This window comes from Aulonocara sp. 'chitande type north' Nkhata Bay, linkage group LG4, assembly GCF_057382095.1.
Source record: "Aulonocara sp. 'chitande type north' Nkhata Bay isolate Kocher_YH1m ecotype deep benthic linkage group LG4, A_spYH_male_GT1.1, whole genome shotgun sequence".
Lineage (NCBI taxonomy): Eukaryota > Metazoa > Chordata > Actinopteri > Cichliformes > Cichlidae > Aulonocara > Aulonocara sp. 'chitande type north' Nkhata Bay.
Genome location: NC_141347.1, coordinates 25843996 through 25865416, shown reverse-complemented (window position 1 = coordinate 25865416; position 21421 = coordinate 25843996). Strand labels below are relative to the sequence as shown.

General features: G+C 40.7%; 2 protein-coding genes across 5 annotated transcripts; one reads left to right on the top strand and one right to left on the bottom strand.

Annotated features, from left to right (window-relative positions):
• Positions 1–3022: 3022 nt before the first annotated feature.
• Positions 3023–9069, bottom strand: atp5pd (ATP synthase peripheral stalk subunit d). The gene is made up of 6 exons (XM_086289406.1): positions 8929–9069; positions 5825–5963; positions 5409–5505; positions 4619–4690; positions 4375–4437; positions 3023–3288 (listed from the first exon to the last, which is right to left on the bottom strand). Exons 2-6 carry the CDS (start codon positions 5944–5946, stop codon positions 3157–3159), a joined length of 486 nt encoding a protein of 161 aa, XP_086145532.1. The 5' UTR covers positions 5947–5963; positions 8929–9069; the 3' UTR covers positions 3023–3156.
• Positions 9070–11910: 2841 nt separating this feature from the next.
• Positions 11911–21104, top strand: LOC147332724 (medium-chain acyl-CoA ligase ACSF2, mitochondrial-like). 4 transcript variants are annotated; one of them, XM_086289401.1, is made up of 16 exons: positions 11913–12121; positions 16774–16969; positions 17476–17604; positions 18161–18214; positions 18377–18495; positions 18641–18803; positions 18934–19029; positions 19109–19260; positions 19356–19444; positions 19531–19607; positions 19698–19805; positions 19891–20042; positions 20127–20268; positions 20443–20553; positions 20641–20709; positions 20803–21104. In XM_086289401.1, the coding sequence occupies exons 1-16, from the start codon at positions 12000–12002 to the stop codon at positions 20851–20853; spliced, it is 1830 nt and encodes a 609-aa protein (XP_086145527.1). In that variant the 5' UTR covers positions 11913–11999; the 3' UTR covers positions 20854–21104. The 4 variants fall into 4 exon arrangements, with proteins under 4 accessions (XP_086145529.1, XP_086145527.1, XP_086145531.1 ...); XM_086289405.1 differs by lacking the exon at positions 11913–12121 and adding an exon at positions 12156–14043 and having other exon boundaries at positions 16765–16969; XM_086289402.1 differs by lacking the exon at positions 11913–12121 and adding an exon at positions 13885–14051.
• The last annotated feature ends 317 nt before the right edge of the window (positions 21105–21421 follow it).

Here is a 21421-nt window from a genome sequence, read left to right as displayed (position 1 = left end):
ACACCAAGATTATGCCCTCCAAGTCATCTTGGCTCAGTTTTTTAATACACATTGGTGTTGAAACATCTTATACTCTGTATTCCAGGTTACATGCCACAGGAGAGCAGAGGGATTTCATTAAAATCATTACTGGCTGTAAAACAGTGCGCCGAGTCCTGAGCCGTGGCAACAGTTAATAAGCAGACAAGTGTTGGCAACAGCTGAATGGTCAGCTGGGAAAAGAATGGCTGAGGCAAGGGAAAGTATAACTACAGGGGGTCATGCACTCACACTTGCATATGTGTGTAGCTGTTTCGCATAGTAGCTTAGCACAGGTGACTCCCACTGACCATTAATCACAGTCGGGGAACCTGTTGTGTTGCACAGCAGAACAGAAAAATAAGAACACAGTTACAGACCGAGAGGGGATGAAACACATATGTTTGTGGTCTCATTTATCAAGAGAAAGAAAGAAAAAAAGCATGTTTTTATTTTCCCCCTGCTTTGTTTTTGCCAACAATTTATCCCCACTGACTTTTTTTCAGACTCTTTCCTTCTCTTTTTCAGTCTCACTCTTTGGTATCTATTCCAGAAAACTGTGTTGAGGCTGTATGCAAAGGTGGCAACACCGTCACGTCGAGTTTGCCCAGTCGCAGACTAAAGAGACAAGCGCTCTGTAGTGTGACATGCTGTGTAGATTTTGTGAGGATTATCACCGCTCCACTGTGGAATGTCTTACTGGGAGAAATCAGAGTGGATGGATGAGGCCACGGGAGCCCACTCTGCTAAAAATGTGAAGCGGGCTGAAGATTTCCATTTCTAGTTTTTGTCTGTAACTACAGCAAGGCCGAAATGTTAATCTTACTCTTCATTTTATCTTTAAATTGAATCGTTTTAACATATTTATTCAATATTCAGGAGAAGACAGACCGAGGTTTCCATATATTAGAAGTTTGGTTTGATTCCCAGCTCCTCAAGTCAACATGTCAAAGTGGGTGATTGTGGCTCTGAGAGCTTTGAGTGGTCGAGCTAGACTAGAAGCATAAATGCAGTCTGCTTACCATTTTGTGTTGCTTTGTGTTTAAAATTAAAATCCTCATGAATCTCCTTTTATTGTGCAATCTATCTGCATGCAATTTTGTGAGTCTTATATTACTGCATTACTCTTTAAGTTAATTACAAGAACTGCTGATGCTCACTGTACTGTAAAGGATCACACTCTTTAGGGACCCATACTACTTACCTCTTATACAAGTAGTTGCAAATTTTAAAATCACTTGTATGCAGATAGCATCCAGCTGTTCTGCTCTTTCCCACCTAACCAGATTTCTAAACTTGCAGATCTAAAGACATATTAGACTGCCATCAAGTGTTGGTTAAAAGCTCATTTTCAACAATTACATTTCTGACTAAACAGTAGCTCAGATATTTAATCCCAAAGATCAAACAATACCTCAGATCTGCGAGATCTTCTGTAGATTAAAATTTTGTGTAACACTGGGGGTTATCTTGGACAGTTACCTGCCTTTAAGGCTTTTATGTCAGGAAGCTGACTTGATCTTTTCATCTCAGGGACACTGCTGAGGTAAGATGAAATGTTTCCAAGGTGGAATTGGAGAAATTGTTCATGCTCTTATCTTTTCCCGCTGAAATATTTGCAACTGTCTACTTAAATGTCTTGAAAAATCATCTTTAAATCAGGTTCAGTCTGTCTAAAATACAGCTAGGGATTTCATATCTCTCATATTTTGGAGTATCTTCACTCTGCCTCCTCTTAGCTTTGGAGTTCTTGTTTTAACTCTCAAAGCTTTGAATGGTTAAGACACCACAGACCCTCTCCGAACTTTTACTGACCTACTCTTCCAAGATGTTTGTTACGTCTTTGAAGCGTAGGTTACTGCTGGTGCCTTGTACTCATTTTACACTTAAGGCATTCTTTTTTGGCATTTGGGAAGTTTCATGTGTGTTCTTTAATATATGTTTTCCTTTTGTGTATTCTTTTAGGTGTCAAGCACCTTGTTACTTTGTCTGTAAAAGGTGCTTTATAAATGTACTAGAATTGCTTGTAGAGGTTTGCCAAAAGTTGGTCATGATTGAGAAAATGTTCTCATTTCATAGTAAATTAGGCTTAAACAGGCAAAAACGCTGGTAGAGCAATGTTTTTACTCTATGTTTCATTGCTGAACACAGAAGGCTCGACTCGCTTCATTATGCTTTTTCAGCCCAATGTCGCCCCCTGCAGGTTCCTCTTAATGCAGCAGCTTTCGTCGGTGTCGTCGAGGTTGGGGTACATTCCCGTACTTATCACCATTAAGCCTGCAGTGATGGGCCGAGTTACATACAGCATTAAGCCACAAACCAAAGCCATAATAATAGTGCAGTGAGAGCACAGAAAGCGGGCTTTATGTTTAAAGTCTCTCTCCAGTCCCAGAGAGACTGCTCGTATTTCCATCTGTGGTGAAATGCGGATTTATACTGTAGTCATAACAAAGCCTGAACAAGACTGACACTGCGTAATAAAAGGGTTGGATGATCATTTGTTCTGCAGACATAGCTGTCCACAAACTGATGGATTGCTTGACTGTCTAACGTAACAGTGTATAGCATGTATTCATACATCGAGGGATTACCTAACGACACACAGAAGTAAATATACAATAAGGAAGAGCTGCGTCTGCCTTTCTGATGAGGAAAACTGACAAAGACGAGGCATTGCGGGTTCCCCAAAGGCAGCACCGACCCCACGAAAGAGGGAAACTGTACTCTCCTTTCTGCTGAGTGTGACTTGGCCGAGTGTGTGCTTAAAAACTGTGTATCCACAAGGGTCGAGTTTTCAGTGAGAGCCGGGCGATATTTCATACCAAATTTAGAAAGAAAACAGTTAAAGGTATCAAGTTGAGTTCATGACGCCTGGGAAGAAATCCTGTAATAAAATAACAGTTGTTTGCCTGCGAGGGATCTGAGAGGTTGTTTATAATGGGTCTGTGAACACTGATGAACTTTGACGCTATTTGATGACCACAAAAAAACAAGACAGAGGAGCCACGATTTCAGGATTTAATTACGCCAAATTACAAAGAAATAAAACACACGATGCTTTCATTTCTTGAGAAGTTGATGTACAGACTTATAGACCGATCTTTCCTCAGCATATGGAATATAAATAGTGTGGTGAATTTACAGATCAGCAATGGGCTTGTGTGGCCAATAAGGATGCTTTTCTTTGTCCAGCTTTGTTTCTGGGAATGTGTCATTCAGGTCTTCAATCGTCATCTGGTCAAATGGGATCATGTTCTTGAATTTTTCCAGCTGGGAAAGGAAGAAAAGATGATCAGAAAAAAGAAAAAAAACAAAACATGGCTTTAATAAACCCTACTAGGCCTTAAGTGGAAATGTCTCAGCCGACTTTTTTCTCCTTCAGAATAAAATGTGCTGCCAGTTTTCCATGAACACCCAATATTCAGAAGCACTGGGTGCTACTGAATATCCACCTGAATCTGATAAATACAGAGTAAAGTGGTTGCCCCATGATCGGAAGGTTGGGGGTTCGAATCCACTGAACGGCTATTCTGAGGTACCCCTGAGCAAGGTACTGTCCCTACACACTGCTCTCCGGGCGCCTGCTCAGTGGCTGCCCACTGCTTCACTGAGTGAATGGGCCAAATGCAGAGAAAAAAAACAAGTAATTTCCCCACGGGGATCAATAAAGTATACATCATTATTATTATCATTATTATCACTGACTGTGACTGTGTTCTGGACTGCCAATTTATTTAATATTCCTCTGTCTCTGAATGTGTGCCAGCCTGAAATTAAACTGTGGCTGTCAGAGTTGGTGGAGACACGTATACATTATTATGTATACGTGTATATATACGTATACATTATTATGTATACGTGTGTATATATACATATACTTGTACTTCTGGGAGTATAAGTGTTGAGGGGGGAGCGGAGGCTGCCATTGCAACTTGGATAAATGCTATAATGATTACAGAGTATCTGAAGACTGCCCTTCACCTCAAACAGGTGGAGCTCCAAACTGCCTTTTCTGCTAATTAATTCTGTGATGTTAACGCTGTGCGCCCCAGTGCACTTTTTCCAGCAGTCACCTGTTGTCTCGGGTGTGGCTATGATACTTTAACCTGATCTAACAGGTGCAAACGTTTTCTGGACCCCTGAGGCAAGTGAAAATCCCGTCATCGCTTCCTGTGTTTCTGCTCCAGCTCCTGACAAACTGCTGCCAGGTACTAACACCTAATGCAAAACCGAGTCAAGTCAAGTAGATGCTAGCGGAAAATAGCCTGATGTTTGAGCTTAAGGAAAGATGGTGTTGAAAAAGTTAAATGTCACTTAAGTTGTCCAAAAATAACAAATGAAAAGTATAAGGCTCACCTGTTTTTCATACTGAGCGATACGAGCCTTGGATGCTTCAATGTAGGCAGTGGCTGTTTTGTTCTGGAAGACAAGTAAACATTACAAAAGACTCATTCATGTGCATGTTCATTATCCGTGTTTATGTTGTGCTTGACTTTTTTTATTTTTTCAAAATTAAACTTTGGATTTTGTCCTTCTCAGCTTTATGTTCAGGATGGGACACACATTCTTACATCCACCACCTCCAAACAGAGGCACTCACCGCTTCCTCCTCCTGAGCATTTATAATTGCTGTCTGAGTGTCTACAGGCTCCGGGACCTTCAGGGCACTGAACTGTGGGACACATTAAATATAAGGTTTATACATTCAAGTAACTGGAAAAAAGGCCACAAGTACGCAAAATACACAAAGCACAGCTGCTAATTTTTTCCCAGTATTTTTAAGCACTGGTTCAAATGTTTCTAACCCCTGTGAAAAACTGTAACTAAAGTGAATCTGGCTGCTGTTTTGGTTTAAACTTTAAAAAATGCTGGAAAAAATGAGTGCAAATTAAAAAGCATGATTATTTTGCCAAAAGCCTGTAACTGGAAAATATCAGTAATATTAATATGACGTTAACATTTTACATTTCTTCATTAAAGCTATCGTAGAGGCACTACGACACTGATTCTAAAAATGTTGGGACACTGTGTAAAATGTAAAGAACAGAATTCAAATCATATTTCATTTGCAATTTGTTGCTAATAAAACATCTCATTTTGTAACTAATTAGGTTAATTGGCAACAGGGCAGTTGCATGCTTGGTTATATAAAAAGCAGCTTAGATAGGCAGAATCTCAAAAGGAAAGGTGGGCAGAGGTTCACCCATCAACAGACTTTTATTAAAAGTGGTAGATTTTTCATATTTGATATGTTTCAAACACGTTTCTAGGTTTTACTATGAATAAAAAAAAGGAGCTTATGAGATTTACAAATCATTGCATTCTATGTTTATTTGTATGTTGCGTGGGTGCCAACTTCTTTTGAATCGGTACATTTAGTGCAGGCTTACCTTCTTTTCAAACTCATCCACCATGCCTGCTTTAGCCACAACAGATCTGTAGTAGCTCCAGTCAATAGCAGGAGGTTTCTCGGGTAGAGAGGTGAGTCTGTGAACACACAACAGCTAACTTACTGTCATCACAAGACATGTAAACAGACAAGACATGACAGAAGAGCTCCTATTGACAAAATCTGCACACTTTCACAGATGTATTCTGGGCATACTCATGATGCAATGCCAATAACAGATGCAGAGGTCGTCTAAATAAAGTTAATTACAGTTAACTAAATACTAAGAAATAATACCAAACATGTATGACACGGGTGGCAAAGAAGAGCATGCTGGTGACTTCACATCAGGCTATTTTATGGGCGCAATGCGCCTTTGTAAAATGCTGGAACAGGGTTTGAAGACTGAATACACACTTGGCAGCAATGGCATCACTTCGTGTCTTCAGGTTGTTGAACATGGTCCTCTGGTTGGGCGGCACCCTCTCAGCGAAAGCCGTCCAGTCAATGGCCTTCAGTGCAGCTCGTCTCCCAGCCATGTTTGGGAATGTGTGAGCTGAAGAGGACAACAAGACCAGAGACCGGTGTTTCAGATTAACTGGTGTTGGTTAAACAGAACACAGGGACTGAAGCTGTCACAATTTCAGCTTTACATTTGGATTCCTGTGCTGGTTGTTTTTAATGCAACACTTCAGTCATCAGAAAGACACTAAACAAAATCTGAAAACAAATAAAAGTATTCCATAAAAAGGTTGTACTGGTTTTCATAAGAAACATATTTACATTTGCTTGACTCATTTAAAGATTCTTCTCCTGAAAGTGAAACTCCTACAAATACCTCTGTTCCCAACTTTCAGGTGACAAACTTATACTGAGGCCATTTAGTAAATCCAGCAGCTTTTTAACATCAAAAGAAGGCTCTGCGCTGCTGCAGACATTAGTAAATCTGACCCTAAACTAGAGCTGGGCGATATGAGATTTTTTCATATCACGATATGTTTTTTTCATTTCAGGCGATAACGATATCTATCACGATATAAGCCAAATAACTATATTTGTAAGATTTAAATGTGCCGTTGCTCACAAGTAAAATGTGAAATAATCAGCAGCTTGTTTTTATTTAAAATTCAAATTCAAATTTTTTTTTTTTATTTGTCACGTACACAGTCATACACAGTACGATATGTAGTGAAATGTTAAATATTTATTTCCCATAATAAGTTCAACAGGGTAGATGTACTTAAGGAACATGAGACTTTTTCAGATAAATAAAGGCAAATATTGCAAACTACACAAAAGGCAGCCGCTAAAGCGTTTAAGTTTCAAAATAGGACAAACGAAACAGACTAAATTGTCAATTCCACTTAGAAACAAAATATTAATTCTAAAAATAAATCTTAGTTTGTTTTACAGAAGAACAGACAAAACTGACTAACTTTTGTCAATATCAAATAAACTGAGAACTAAAAGGAAATTCTCAATCTCTCCTTGTTGTATAGCTGAGCTTTTCAAACAGTTTTAACAGTTACTTTAGTCTGACAAAAGCCGAATGACGCTACGTCCACACGTACACGGGTATTTTTGAAAACGGAGATTTTCCATTTTCGTTTTAAAAAATAATCCCGTCCACACATAAAGGCAGAAATGAAGGAAAACGCTGCTATGAACATGCCAAAGCAGCAGGTTGCGCTAGATTCCTAACCGTGCCTAAATGTTGGCCAATCAGAAGTCTAGAAGCCTCGGTGGGGAAAAAGTAAACAAAGCTGGGGCATAGAAGCAGAACCGAGTCGTAAGTGTGGAGGGACAGTAACTGTGTGTATATGTAAGCATTTAAACACTGCAGAGAGTAGAATTAACAGTAACAGTATTGTAGAAATTCATTTCACCGAAACAATAACGTGGCGCACAGTGTGACGCATGCACCAGTTTATTGTATTTCCAGACTTGCTTTCGGCACAATTTACAGTGCACGCTACTCTATTTTTGTCAGACTTGAAATAGCCGAAATACCTTCACACTACGGAACTTCTATGGCTCTTCCGTTTGACAATCTCTCCGGCATTGGAACCATCATCTGTTTTCTCTTCGGTCACGCTCGGTTGATTTTTCTAGTCGGCACACTCATGTCCTCCATTATGCGCTGGCTCCATTACCCGCTGGCTGCTTCCCAAACAAACACACGTGCGGCTTGGCACTTGTGCTGTACGTAACAAGTCACGCGACGTGACGCTGCGGCTGTGATTGGTTCGGCTCTGCGCTACTTAATTTGGATTGGCTGACCTTTTTTTTTTTTTTTTTTTTTTTGAGGACAAGAGCGGCGAGGTCTATCGCGATAGCTTAATTTCTCTATCGAGTAAAAGTTATATCGCGATACATATCGTTATCGTTCTATCGCCCAGCTCTACCCTAAACGTTCTTCCATCTTTAAAATGCCAGCCTTTGTAATAAGGGATATTTTTTCACAGGCTTTTCTCATTTAAATCACCCCATAAAACAACAGGGTTGGAACGCAGTGTGCCGCTTTGTAGTCCATCTTCAACACAGCGGACATCCTGAGTCACATCGTTAAGGAGAGACAAGTGTAAGGCTGTTCTCTTTTCCTAAGTCCTGAGAAATTCTCCTATCCACTTTTCCTTGTAAGAGTTTAGGAAAAGAGATTAGGACTAGGATACAGGAGGTACTTTTGGAAAGCATTCCAGGTGTAGTTGTGTCACAGGTTAACCGGGTTTACTGTCACAATGACAGCGTAACATGGGCTGACATCCAATCTGAGTGCAGATACGTGTATGTGTAATTGTATGGTGTAGTTGCAGTGATGATCGATCTCACATCAAAGAAAGCTTTCGGGAATATTTAAAATATCCTGGTATGTTTAAAACACATTGAGCTGGTCATTGTCTAAAAATGGAGAATGAGCACTGAGCATATAGCTGCCCACGTTAGACTGACTGGGTGAACAGCACCATGCAGGGAAACCCGAAAGTCGGTGGAGCTGATTGGTGATGTCATAGGGAAAATATCGGCTTGTGATTTATGTTACAGAAACACAAAGGTGCGCGACCGGACAGAAGGCTTTTTAATATTTATTTATTTGTTTTTAATTAAAATAATGTAATCGTTGTCTGAAGATAATTTTCATACTGATTATCACCTTACAATCAATAACGATGCTGCTTTAACTTTCTGGGTAAAATATTGCTCAGTGAGAGCCATTAAAGGGTTGTTTTTCTTAACAGATTGTTTTTTTTATTTATTATTGTTGTTCTTATTAAAATGTCCCATCCGCACACTTATGTTATACAGCTAACGCAATGTGCCTTCAGTCTAATGAACTTAAAACGTAGCTAAACATTAGCAGCATAAGCATCCCGAGGTTAGCACGCAGTAAACACAGTTTATACGTTGCTGTCGTTTTATTTTTTCTAACATTTTGTGAACAACTTTGAAAAAGATGTCCAAGATTAGACTGTGGCGATTAGTTTTAAGGTTTGTTTTGATAAATCTGAACTTCATGTACATACCAACTCCGCAGGGACAGACCGCCGACAGGAAGCGGAAGACTGTCTTCTTCTTCTACATATATATTGGCGGTTGACAAACAACTGAAAGGTGCATTACCGCCACCAACTGGTATGGAGTGTGGTCTGGAACATCACTCAAAAAACCCTAAAAAAACCCAAACAAACAAAGCCCATCATTAATCCTTTTCCCTATTTCCACCATAAACTCTGGGACCACTACTGCTACACCAGTTTCTCTCCACATCATATTGTAAGCCTTTTCTATGTCAAAAAACACTGCAACTACATTCTCTTTATTTATTTCTGCTGAGTTCATGTTCCAAACACAATACCGGATCCATTGCATTTCTCCCTCTTCGGAACCCACTTTGATGTTTAGATATATAGCCTTTACTTTCTGTATAGTATATTAATCTTTCATTTATCATTCGTTCCATTACTTTGCAGACATTTGATGTTAAAGCGATAGGCCTGTAAATTTCCTGGGTGGACACCACCACAGCCTCCTTCCAGCTTTGTGGCAGTTTTCCACCCTCCCAAACTCTGTTATACAACTCTAACAAAAGATCTTTAGCTGACTCACTGAGTTGGTTTAACATGATATAGCATGCCTGATCTATTCCTGGTGCTGATAATTTAGATTTCTAGAGTACTCGATGTAGTTCTGTCTTTGTAAAAGGAATATTTAATGAATCATCTGTATCCTCTACCAGTTCCAATAAGTCTCCATTCTCTGTAATTGTCATTTCTCTTCCTCATCGCCCTTCCTTACTAACATTGCCTGAACTGTGGATGTTAACAAAAGTTTTTGCCAACACATTTGCCTTTTTCTCATCTCATGTTACTACTCCATCCCTCAAGATTGGATAACGATACTCCCTTTTCATACCATTCATCCTTCTAATCATTGACCAAACATTCTGTATTTTTGTCTCCCTCCCCACTGAATTACAAAAACCCCTCCAGAATTCCCTCTTTGCATTTTTAATGGTTGTTTTTACCTTAGCTTGTTATCTTTTATATTCAGTGAAATTCTGAAAATTGTGATTCTTCTTTAATATCCCAAAAGCCTAATCACTTTATCACACTTCTTCGTCCACCAAGGTACAATTGTCTTCTTCCTTCTACCTTCTTTCCTTTTTATCACCCTGCTTGCCGCCTCTAAAACTGCCTCACAAATAGAATAATTTAACTCATCCACCCCCACATTCATATCAATCTTTTGCATTTCTTGATCACTAACTATTCTAAATGTATCCCAATCAGGATCATTAAAACACCACTTCTTCACCCCCTTATATCCTGTTTCTCTATAATCAACTCAATCTCTGTCATTATAGGATAATGGTCACTTTCAGTACCTGCCAGGAACAATTACCTCCCAATGAGTTTGACTCCAAAGTAAGGCCAATTGCTGATTCGGACCCTGTTATAACATTCACTCTTGTATCACTTCCATCATTTACGGAAGACGGTCAAACAGTTTAACTGCCTACATGGCTTAAAATTGCCATCTGCTGTTTGGTGTGTGTGACGATCGTGAATAGGGACGAAGGACAAATAGTACAATGAAACAAAGAAAAAAAAAAAGAAAAAAATAGAAATCAACTAAACATAACATTCAATGCTGAAATGAATTATTCTGATAATAAATGCAAGTAAATAGCTGTAATTTGGCATGAATGTGCTTTACTAATTTTTCCAGCTTTACTCTAAAGAGCTGAATGAAATGAACCACAAACCTGGTAATTTTTACAATAAAGTAAAATTTGTAAAATTTTTAGCTGATTTCAAGCCAAAATAAACCAATAATTAATAATCTTTCAGAGACCTGAAAACAAAACACTACAAGAAGAAATACTGGTAAAATGAGAAACTTTATTTTACAACTGTTACATTTTTTTTTATTAAGAATAAACAAATTATGGCCAAACTTTGTGTCGGACAAATGGCTTCACATTTGGCTCTAGAACACTTTGGTATACAGAGAGGTTCGTACTTGAATCAGTGACTACAAGACTCTAGTTTCCAATAGCTGGGAATCGAATAAGCCGTGCTACCATGTTTCTTCAGAGAGAAGGTGCTTCTTCCTGTTAACCCTTCCAAACAACCCATGGTAATTAGTCTTTTTCTAACTGTTCTAATTGTCATGGACGTTAACATTTGAACTGAGCCCCGTAGTGTCTGAGATGTAGCTCCTGTTTTGTTAGTTTGTTTTTTTGTTTTTATTACAGTGCCACTGAGCATTGCATTGCCTGACCTTGGGGTGTATTTGCTGGGGAAGAGTGTGAGATTGTGTTAGCATACACCTGAATGCTCCACACCAGAAAACTGCCAAAACCTCTACTTTTATAGAGGTGCTCATGCTGGTTTTTAAAAAACAAAAAAAACAAAAAAAACCCCAAAAAACAAAATCTTAGTAGCATTTCACATAAGATGAACATGTGGATAACTGTGAATAATAAATAATCTGCTCTGGACTGCAGTGAATGATTGCACAGACAAGACAGGCCGACATTGTTAATGATAGGAGGACAGCTGAGTTACAAAGAAAAATGTTGAACTTTGAATTTAATACTGACTACATACACTCCTAAAACTGTCCAGATTCGCTGTTGTATAGTGTAGGCTGCTCTGTTGTATCAGACAACTGCATTTCTTCTGACAGACTGAGCGATAAGTGATCAGTGATGACTATCAGAAGATCACTGTAGTCCTGGAATACTCCAAGGGGAACACAAGCAGACAATCAAAATTTGGGTGAATATGCTTTTACTTTGTCTTTGGTTTCATGAGCCTGTGGTGCATCATGCACACAGTTAACACTTAATATCAATGAAATCAAAGATTGCAATCCTGAATGCACTGAAATTAACCACTGACATTCACTTGGAAATGATTAACCCTGAATATACACGCACGTCAGCCAGTGAGGGTGAGTGGAAGTTAAAGATTACACATGAAGTAATAAAATCCAGAGCAAACCAGCAGTCAGCAATATTTATTTACAAGACCCAGCATTTTGCAACCTAGATGTATTTTCACTCTACTTAGATCCAGCTGTCAGTCCAATGCCGACACAGATTTTATCCTTGCTGCTCGGATCCTGTGCCCACAATCTCAGATGTGTGAATGGACTCAAATACAGCAACACGTGGAAATCATGCTCCGCAGCTTTACTGCAGTGGTGCCGGTAAGTTTATGTGACTAATTTTTAGCACATGTGCAATTCTGAGCAGCATAAAGATTCATCATTTTTTAGGTTTTTTCATTGCATTGGCTCTTCAAAACGATCGTTTTAATTGCATTAGTCATTTTATGCCCTGATTGTTCTTAGCTTTTAACAGTGAGACTGAGCTTGATTACTGTGCACTGGTGCATGTTTGAATGCATTTTTTATTTATTTGACTTAAAGGTAAATATTTAAACAATCTCTGTTTTGGAGGAAGGAAGGTTCAGGGTTTAAGTAGTCATCATCATGGGCTCATCTGATTAGAATGAGAATAAGCAGTCAATCATTTACAGGTTTTGTCATTTTATTGAATAATGGGTAAAGGAAGGAAAGACACATGGACTGCTATCTCTAAAAAGGACAAAGTATGATTTAAGTGACTCAAAATGATACATGAACTCAGGCGACTCAAAGAGAAACTCACCTCAGCGGCTGCCCCTTGTGGGAGTGAAGAAAGAGTGAGCGGTAGGTGAGTGCAGTCCTTATATAACGAGTGACAGGTGAGTGCAATTAAGGCCAAGCACCACACCCAATCAAAGGTGAGGAAAAGAAACAAGGTGCATCTGGTTAAGTGAATGTGCTAAAAGGTGAGCCTTTACAACAGCTGCCCCCATATTTCTACTGAGAAATATGTTCAAAGGATTAGAGATGCTCTTTTTCACGAAGCGGGGGCAGAGGAATCAGACATGCTACAGGTCTAATATAGTAGTGATGGTGAGATGAAGCCTCATGATGAACTGAAGCTTTCCATCCAATTGGTCGACTCATGGTTCGAAGCATTGTGATGATTCATTTGCTCTACTGCGCCATCAAGTGGACAATTCAAGTGAAGCGGGCTCTTTGATTATAATGATGTGTAAACCTTATGTACATCTGGATAATGACACAAACTAGTGTTTGGTGCTTCACTTTTTAATAAACTAAAAGACAGAAATCAGATTATAGGATGTGTAGTGTTGTTTATTTATATTTTGGTGTTTATCATTTGTGATATTTATTACTGTGTGCATACTTTATTAGGAGAGACAAAATTTAAAAAAAAAAAAAAAAAAAAAAACATCTCTTCCTTGCTGGTTCCATCGAAGAAGAAATGCACAAGTAACTATGTAGCACGTACGTAATCCAATTCCACAACACGGTGTGATGGGGAATCAGCTGTTTTCCTGCCCATGTTATTTCGAATCTGGCGCGAACCGGTGAACCAGTCCCTGAATCAGTCACGTGGTACGGACTGCCCGCGAGGCCTCGAACGTCACTGCCTACGTAATCAAAGCAAGCCTCGATACGCGCTTCAGAAAAACGCCCCCGCGATTACCCGACGCACGATTCGAAGCTTCGACACACAGGACACATCACTATAATATAGGTTCAGGGGGTCGACCTAGAGGTACACAACGCAGGCCAGACAGTTCAGGGGGCCGACCATGTAGCCAGCGGTGGCGGCAAAGCAGATCCAAATGCCAACCACGTGGGATGCAGTGGCAGGCCCAGACCTGCAGACCGTCGGGCAGTTTTGCAGGCGCTGGGGGCAATGTACGGGGCTTGGCAGAGGCAGGACCAGGTGATGCAGGAGCAGGCAGCGCCCTGACCACTGGCGGAATGGCAGCCACAGGCAGTGGAACTGGTGATAGTGGCACTGCTGGTGACGACGTAGGTACTGCTGATGGTAGAGTATGAGGTGGCTGAATGAATTCAGAGCCATCAGCGGACACAAGGATGTGCTGGAGCGGTTCTCCTGAACTGGAAGATGTGAACAAACATTGGGCATGCGTGGAACTGCTCTGGGGTTGGAAGTCTGTGATTGGACCTTGGAGTGTCCATCCTAAGCAGGTTTTGACTGCTGCAGGAGATCCAAATGGTCCATGTCTAACTGGTGCAATAGGCTAATAAGGTGGGTATGATCAGAGCCTATGAGCAGTAGTGGAGCTGCTTTGTTAATAAAGGTTAATGGGATACCTTGAAGACGCTTGTATCTCCGTTGAAGAGAGGATACGGGGTAGGTGTGGTCTGAAAGTGCTAAGTGACTTGTAGCGAAGGCATTAATTGTGTAAGTTTTCTCTGGATGTGCGATGGGAGAAATCTGGAAACTTACAGAAGAACCTTGAATAGTTTCAACTTCTTGATGGACAGTTCTGAGTGATGAGCTTCTCAGCTTTCCCAGTTAGGTGGAGATGCTGAGCTGCAGATGTCAGAAGCATGGTACGTTGGGAGCCATCATCAAGTATTGCATATGTTTCCAGGGTTCTTTTGCCATTATGCAGGAGCACTTTCACAACCTTTAATAGTACACTAGTACAATCGCTAGGTCTATCAAAGTACAGTGTCCTCACTACAGGATTAGTTCCAGTTCTAGGTCTCTGATTCACCTCACATAGGATCTGTAGATGTCTTTCCATGCAGGTGGCACATGCTTTCCTCAGATCACACCTCGCAGTGTGATAAGTTCTAGCACAATGCCAGCACCATTTGTTTCTCTTTATCCAGTGTATTTTCTCATCTTTTGTCTTGTTAATGAACTTGGGGCACTTGCTAATGTGGTGTTCAGGTGAGCAGCAATATGCACATCTTGCCTTAATCATTATGATGGGTTGTGCTGCCTGTACAGGATCGGATGCATTTGTCCCATGTAATATTGTTGTGAGTGGAGAGGTGTACTTATGGGCAGGTCGTGGCTGGTTAAAGGATGAAACAGGACTGTCCTTTCTTGGTTGACACTTTCATTCCATTTGCAACCAGGATGAGAACAAAGGTAAGTCATACATCATCTCCTTGTTCCTTGTAAATGTGCCGTTTGAAGCAACTGGAATGCTCTGCGGGCAACTTTTCAAGTAGGCGATCGACATGGGAGCCACAATTTAGTTCTGTCCGTCCTTGATCACCCATAGTGCTAAGCAAACCAACTAAAGCTTGCACACGAAGAGCAAAGTTATCCAGAGTCCGACCATCACCTGCTCTGATAGGAGGAAGCTCCAGTATATTCCGTAGCTCTTTCAATGCTAGCTGTCTTGGTTGCCCATAATGCTCATCAAGAGCTTTGATGGGTGTATTTGGGTGTATGGGTCAGGAGCATAGGAAAAGGAAATAGCTAACCGTTTAGCTTTGTCTACTTTCAGATGATCGAGAAGGACATGATATTTGAAATGCTTTGTCTCATGAGGGTCAAGCAGGTTAGTAAGGGCCATTCGTAACAGCCTATACTGGATTTCATCTTCCCAGTAAGGTCTGGGAAAGAAGGACCCTCAAGCTTATACACATGTTCTAGTGCTAACAGGGTGACTAGAACTAGCAGTAATGGGTACCGAAGGGTTTTGTGCATGCAAACAATCAGATGTAGCTGGTTGCTGCTTTACAGGAGGGTGCTGCCTTGGTTCTGGAATGCAAACGAGAGGTTGAGCGGGGTCTTCGTCTAGAGGAACAGCAGGTTGAACACATGAAATCTGGTGGGGACCTTGCAGTGGTGTGGCCAGGAAATTAAAAGGAGTCTCATCAGGTGTAGGAAAAACTGGTCTAGGCAAACCACTTGAAGGAACTGCAGCATCTAATATTGTTGAATTAGGGAAAGGAGGGCTAGCAGCCAGAACTGCACCAGAGTGACAGCTAACCTGGGGGGGCTGAGAGGGTGATTGACATGTTGCTGGATCAATCACTGGGAACTGCTCATGATGCGTTTGGGGAATGGCTTGTAAACGGCATACAGAGGATTTGCTTTCATCAGATGAAACAGTGTGAATTGAAGATCTGGAGGAATGGGGAGGAGATAATTGAATCATAAATTGCCTAATCTCCCTCATTGTCATCAGGAGTTCCCTCATCACCTCATCTTGATTTGTGGGTAAAGGAGCAGGGGATGTCTCTGGTTGACTTTCTGACTGCCCGTCAGGATCCTGCAGCCCATGTGTGTCTGTGTCACTATGCTGGCATTCTGTTTGACTCTCTGTATCACATCTAGCACTTCTACTTCCGGGATACTGAACGTCATACTGCTGCAGGTGGGCAGGAGGTTGCCTTTCACGACCGGAACGTCTCAAATCTTCAGTCAATGGCTGCTGTGTATCCATGACGTTAACACTACTCCGGCTCGGAGGACCGTGTTTTGGAGGAAGGAAGGTTCAGGGTTTAAGTAGTCATCATGGGCTCATCTGATTAGAATGAGAATAAGCAGTCAATCATTTACAGGTTTTGTCGTTTTATTGAATAATGGGTAAAGGAAGGAAAGACACACATGGACTGCTATCTCTAAAAAGGACAAAGTATGATTTAAGTAACTCAAAATGATACATGAACTCAGGACTCAACGAGAAACTCACCTCAGCTGCCGCCCCTTGTGGGAGTGAAGACAGAGTGAGGGGCAGGTGAGTGCAGTCCTTATATAACGAGTGACAGGTGAGTGCAATTAAGGCCAAGCACCACACCCAATCAAAGGTGAGGAAAAGAAACAAGGTGCATCTGGTGAAGTGAATGTGCTAAAAGGTGAGCCTTTGCAACAATCTCCTCATTAATGACAATTACGACCTGTGGATTCCAGTTGGGTATTATCGGCAATAATATCACTAAAAATGCACTAAACTCACAGGTCGTACCATCTGATCTCCGAACCCTGTGTTCTATATCAGGGCTCTTCACGTGGACAGTCCTCCTCAAAACCCATCACTGACCACCAGCTATGTCCACGGCACCTCCTCTTTCTCACTACTCCCCCTGACTGTGAGCCAGAGTCTGGATGCAACTGCCCAACGCTGGCCTGAACGGGAAGCTGTGATCTTTGTGCAGGATGGCATCCGAAAAACGTTTGCACAGTTTCAACAAGACGTACGTGATTTCATCCATTTAGCTTTTGCTTTTTCATGCATTTGACAACCCTTACATGTTATTTATATGTATTTAGTTGTTGTTTTAGTGGTTGAATCTGACGTTTTAATCATATTAATATGGGCTTTTCCCATTAAGATCCAAGATGTAGGACCTTTACTGTCAGTGATGACTTTGCATAAGAATCTGGTTGATTGTTAAACCCGATTACATCATTTTAAGAAAAGCATGGACATAAAATGTGGTTCCTGGAAAGTATTAACCTGGTTTGATAGTGACTCTCTGTGCACCATCTGTAGTTTGTCTTTTGAAGAAATTAAAAAATAAGATTAGCTGTGTTAAAAAGCCCATCTTACTGACATCAGAAAGAGACTTAAAAACAAAAAGAAAAGACAGAAGAAGCTTATTTAAGTTTGCTGCTTTTTACCACAGAACCCTGTTAATCATTTTTAACTTTTGAAAGTGTTGTGTGTATTTTTTTTTTTTGTCATTTTATTTTTGTGCAGGTTGACAAGGCTGCTGCAGGCCTTCTTGCTCTGGGGCTGAAGCGAGGTGATCGACTGGGAGTCTGGGGGCCAAACACATATCAGTGGATCCTTTTCCAGTTTGCTTCAGCCAAGGCTGGAATCATACTGGTTAGTACAGGAGCTGTGTACATGCCCTTGAAACAGCTTTTACAGCACCGTAGCTTGTGTTATCAAACACAGTCAAATGTAAGTGACAAGGACATTGAACCTGACAGTTGCATAGAGGAGCTGTTATGTAATCTCACAATTTTATGCTCACCAGCTCAAAAGTAATCTGTCATCATCACCTATAGTATAATGTGCATAATCAGACACCTTTCTCACTCACTATGTGTTAACAGACCTCTCTGCATTAAATCATACTTGTTATTAATCTCTGGCTCTCTTCCACAGCATGTCTTTTATCCTGTCTTCCTTCTCTCGTGTGAGGGAGTTTTTCCTTCCTACTGTCGCCAACCTGCTCGCTCATAGGGGGTCATATGATTGTTGGGTTTTTCTCTGTATGCATTATTGTAGGGTCTACCTACAATATAAAGCATCTTGAGGCAACTGTTATTAAATAAATTGATTTGAATGATATGGTATGATTTCTGTAGTCTTTTGAAAAAAGACAGTGAAGCTTTGCATGGATAAAACTTTTGTCTTTGAACTGTTATCTTTGCAGGTGCCCTTGAACCCAGCCTATCAGGTAAAGGAAGTGGAGTTCACTATACTAAAGGTACAGTCAGTTGGCCCTATTGGGACAATAGCCTGAAATTGAATAGAAATGTTTAGCCTGCTTACAATTTCTATGCTGTACTTCCATTGGTTACTGATAATTTACTGGATTATTCAAGCGTAAAGAAATTTGAATGTATTTAAACAGATTTGTTGCATCTAGGTCCAGTGTAAGGCAGTGGTATGTCCAACCAGCTTTAAAACCCAGAGATTTTGTGAGATGCTGAGGGAGATTTGCCCAGAGATTGGCACAACACCAGGAGGCAAATTTAAAAGCTCCAGGTTAGTCAGATTCAAATATCCCTCCTCTGCTGATATTAAGGGACTATGAAATCTTTTTATAACATATCACTTTTAAAAAAATGATAGTGTTGAAGTTGAAGCTGTTTAGGATTTGAGACAAAGATATGGTCATGGTTTTTTTTAGGTTGCCATACTTGGAAATGGTGATTGTGACCGACAGCAGGCAGCCAGGGATGCTCCACGTAGATGATGTGATGCAAGCAGGGGAGAGTCGGCACCACAGAGAGCTGATGGATCTGCAGAGCAAGCTTTCCTTTGATGACCCCATCAACATTCAGTTTACATCAGTAACATTCAGTGTTTCAACTTTTTCCAGGGCACACATGTATCATATTGACCTGTAACAACAATTAGAGCATTGAAAACGATCTAATAATCATTCTGCTCATTGTTGTACAAATTGCTCATTTGTATAAGGGTACGACTGGGAACCCAAAAGGAGCTGTGCTTTCCCACCACAACATTGTAAATAATGCCTACTTCCTGGGCCTCCGTGTCGGTTACGGATGGAGAGTAAGTTCATGTACGTGTTACTAACAAGAAGAAAGCACAAATAATAGTGAATTACTTCCTTATCTCTATTCACCATCAGCCTCGGGTGCGAGTGTGTGTGCCTGTTCCATTCTACCACTGCTTCGGCTCCGTGCTTGGAGGAATGAGCATGGCAGTTCACGGCATCACGCTAGTTTTTCCTTCCGCAGCCTACAACAGCTGTGCCAATTTAGAGGCCATTCAAAGTGAAAAGTACAGCACCACTCATCTTCACTATCATAAGTGTCCAGCTGTACGAGAATAAGCACTTTCACAGATTACCATCCATGTCTTTTCTTTTACTCCAGGTGCAATTTTGTGTACGGTACCCCCACCATGTTCACTGATCTGCTAAGCCAAGATTTACAAAAATATGATTTGTCTTCAGTTGAAGCTGGTGAGAGACCAAAAGACATGACACCACATTTAATGGGTTAAAATTGGTGTCATGTCTACCCTTCATATTTGCTACTGCATTTTTAGGGATCATGGGAGGTTCTCCGTGCCCTCCAGAGATTGTGAGAAGACTGACAACAGACATGAATATGAAGGAGATAACAGTGAGATGATACCTCTTCAGATAACACTAAAACTTACCGGAGAAGCACGTACCAGCACATAGCAACATATGCAAATCATTTTTCCCCCAGTTATGCTATGGAACAACTGAAAATAGTCCTGTTACATTTCTTGGGTTTCCAGAGGACAACGAGAAGCTGAAGATTAACACCGTAGGATGCATCCTGGGTCACACTGAGGTATAATTTCTTTCCCACACAAACCTTCATCTACACATCCCTCTAACACAGTGACACGTGGTATTTTTGCATGCCTTAACCTTAGGCTAAATTGGTGGACCCCACTACTGGGGAGATTGTCCCTCTTGGGGCCTCAGGTGAGCTGCTGATCAGAGGCAGCTGTGTGATGCATGGGTACTGGGATGAGCCAGAGAAAACCAGAGAGGTGATCTCCCAAGACCGCTGGTACAGGACTGGGTAAGGTGGAGTTTCACATATGTCCCTAGATACACAATTGTTGAGTAGAGGGCAGTGTGGGAAGTGTAGTTGTTGTCTGTACAGTGACACAGCCAGTCTGAACAGTCTGGGATACTGCTCCATTGAAGGACGCATAAAGGATATGATCATTCGAGGAGGAGAGAACATCTATCCAGTTGAGATAGAGCAATTTCTCTACAAGCATCCCAAAGTAAAGGAAGTGCAGGTAAGATTAAACCACTTGGGGGCAGCATATGAGTACTAAGTAGTGTCTCTGTGTGGGTATAGAGCTTAAAAATACTATTTTGGTTGTTGTAAGCAATAAGCAGCCTCTGAGAATACGCATTAATCAGCTGTAGTGTTCGGTATAAACTGTAACTCTTCCTTCCCGTGCTTTCAGGTGGTTGGAGTGAAAGATGAGCGGCTGGGTGAGCAAGTTTGTGCTTGCATCAAGCTGGAGGAGGGTCAGAGTTCCAGTGCGGAAGAGATAAGAGCTTTCTGCAAAGGCCAGGTAGGAAGAGATAAAACATAAGACTGCTAGCACCTGTAACCACTTTAAATTGAAGCATGACTGTAGCTTGCCCCCTCTTGCTTTTAGATTTCTCACTTCAAGATCCCACACTATGTGTTATTTGTGGACAGCTACCCTCTCACGGTCTCTGGAAAGGTAGGAAACGTTCACACCAACATGCCATCTGTTTCCGCCATGTATTTATATACTCATAACACATAATTAATATGAAATGAAATATTTTTCTAGATCAAGAAGAACATATTAAAGGAAACAATGGAGAAGAAGTTGGGCCTTTAATTTTGTGTCCACGGTTGGAGAGCACCTGAAATGCAGAACAGTGGAAACTGGAACATTTCCATGTTCTTTTTAAATTGTAGTTGTGGGGTGCTATATAAATAAAAATTATTACATGGTTTAAAAACAACAACAACAACAAACCATAAAACTTTCTTAACCAAACTATGAAACTTAAATTGCCGAACTGTTCTGTTTTTTTTTTAAGATCTATGACAACACCAATATTTCACTGAATTAAAAGACAAATTGTACCATTGTGCAGTGTGACAAAAAGAACAAAACAAAAAAACCTTTGGGAAAACGATGCTTTGGAAAAGTAAAAGTAAGCGCTCTTTGTGCTGTGTAATCATGAAGCTCCTTTAAACCACTACCACCCTTCTAACCTGGGACACTGTTGAATGGTTAGTAATGGTGCTTTTCTATTCAGTTTGTGCACTCAAAGTTTTTTCTTATTACTAGTCTCATTTACACAGATGTTCAAATTATTGCTCATTTTCTATGTCGAACAAGTTGTAACCTTGTAACATTCTCACTCCTGATGGATGCGCTGGGTTTAATATCTTGTTTA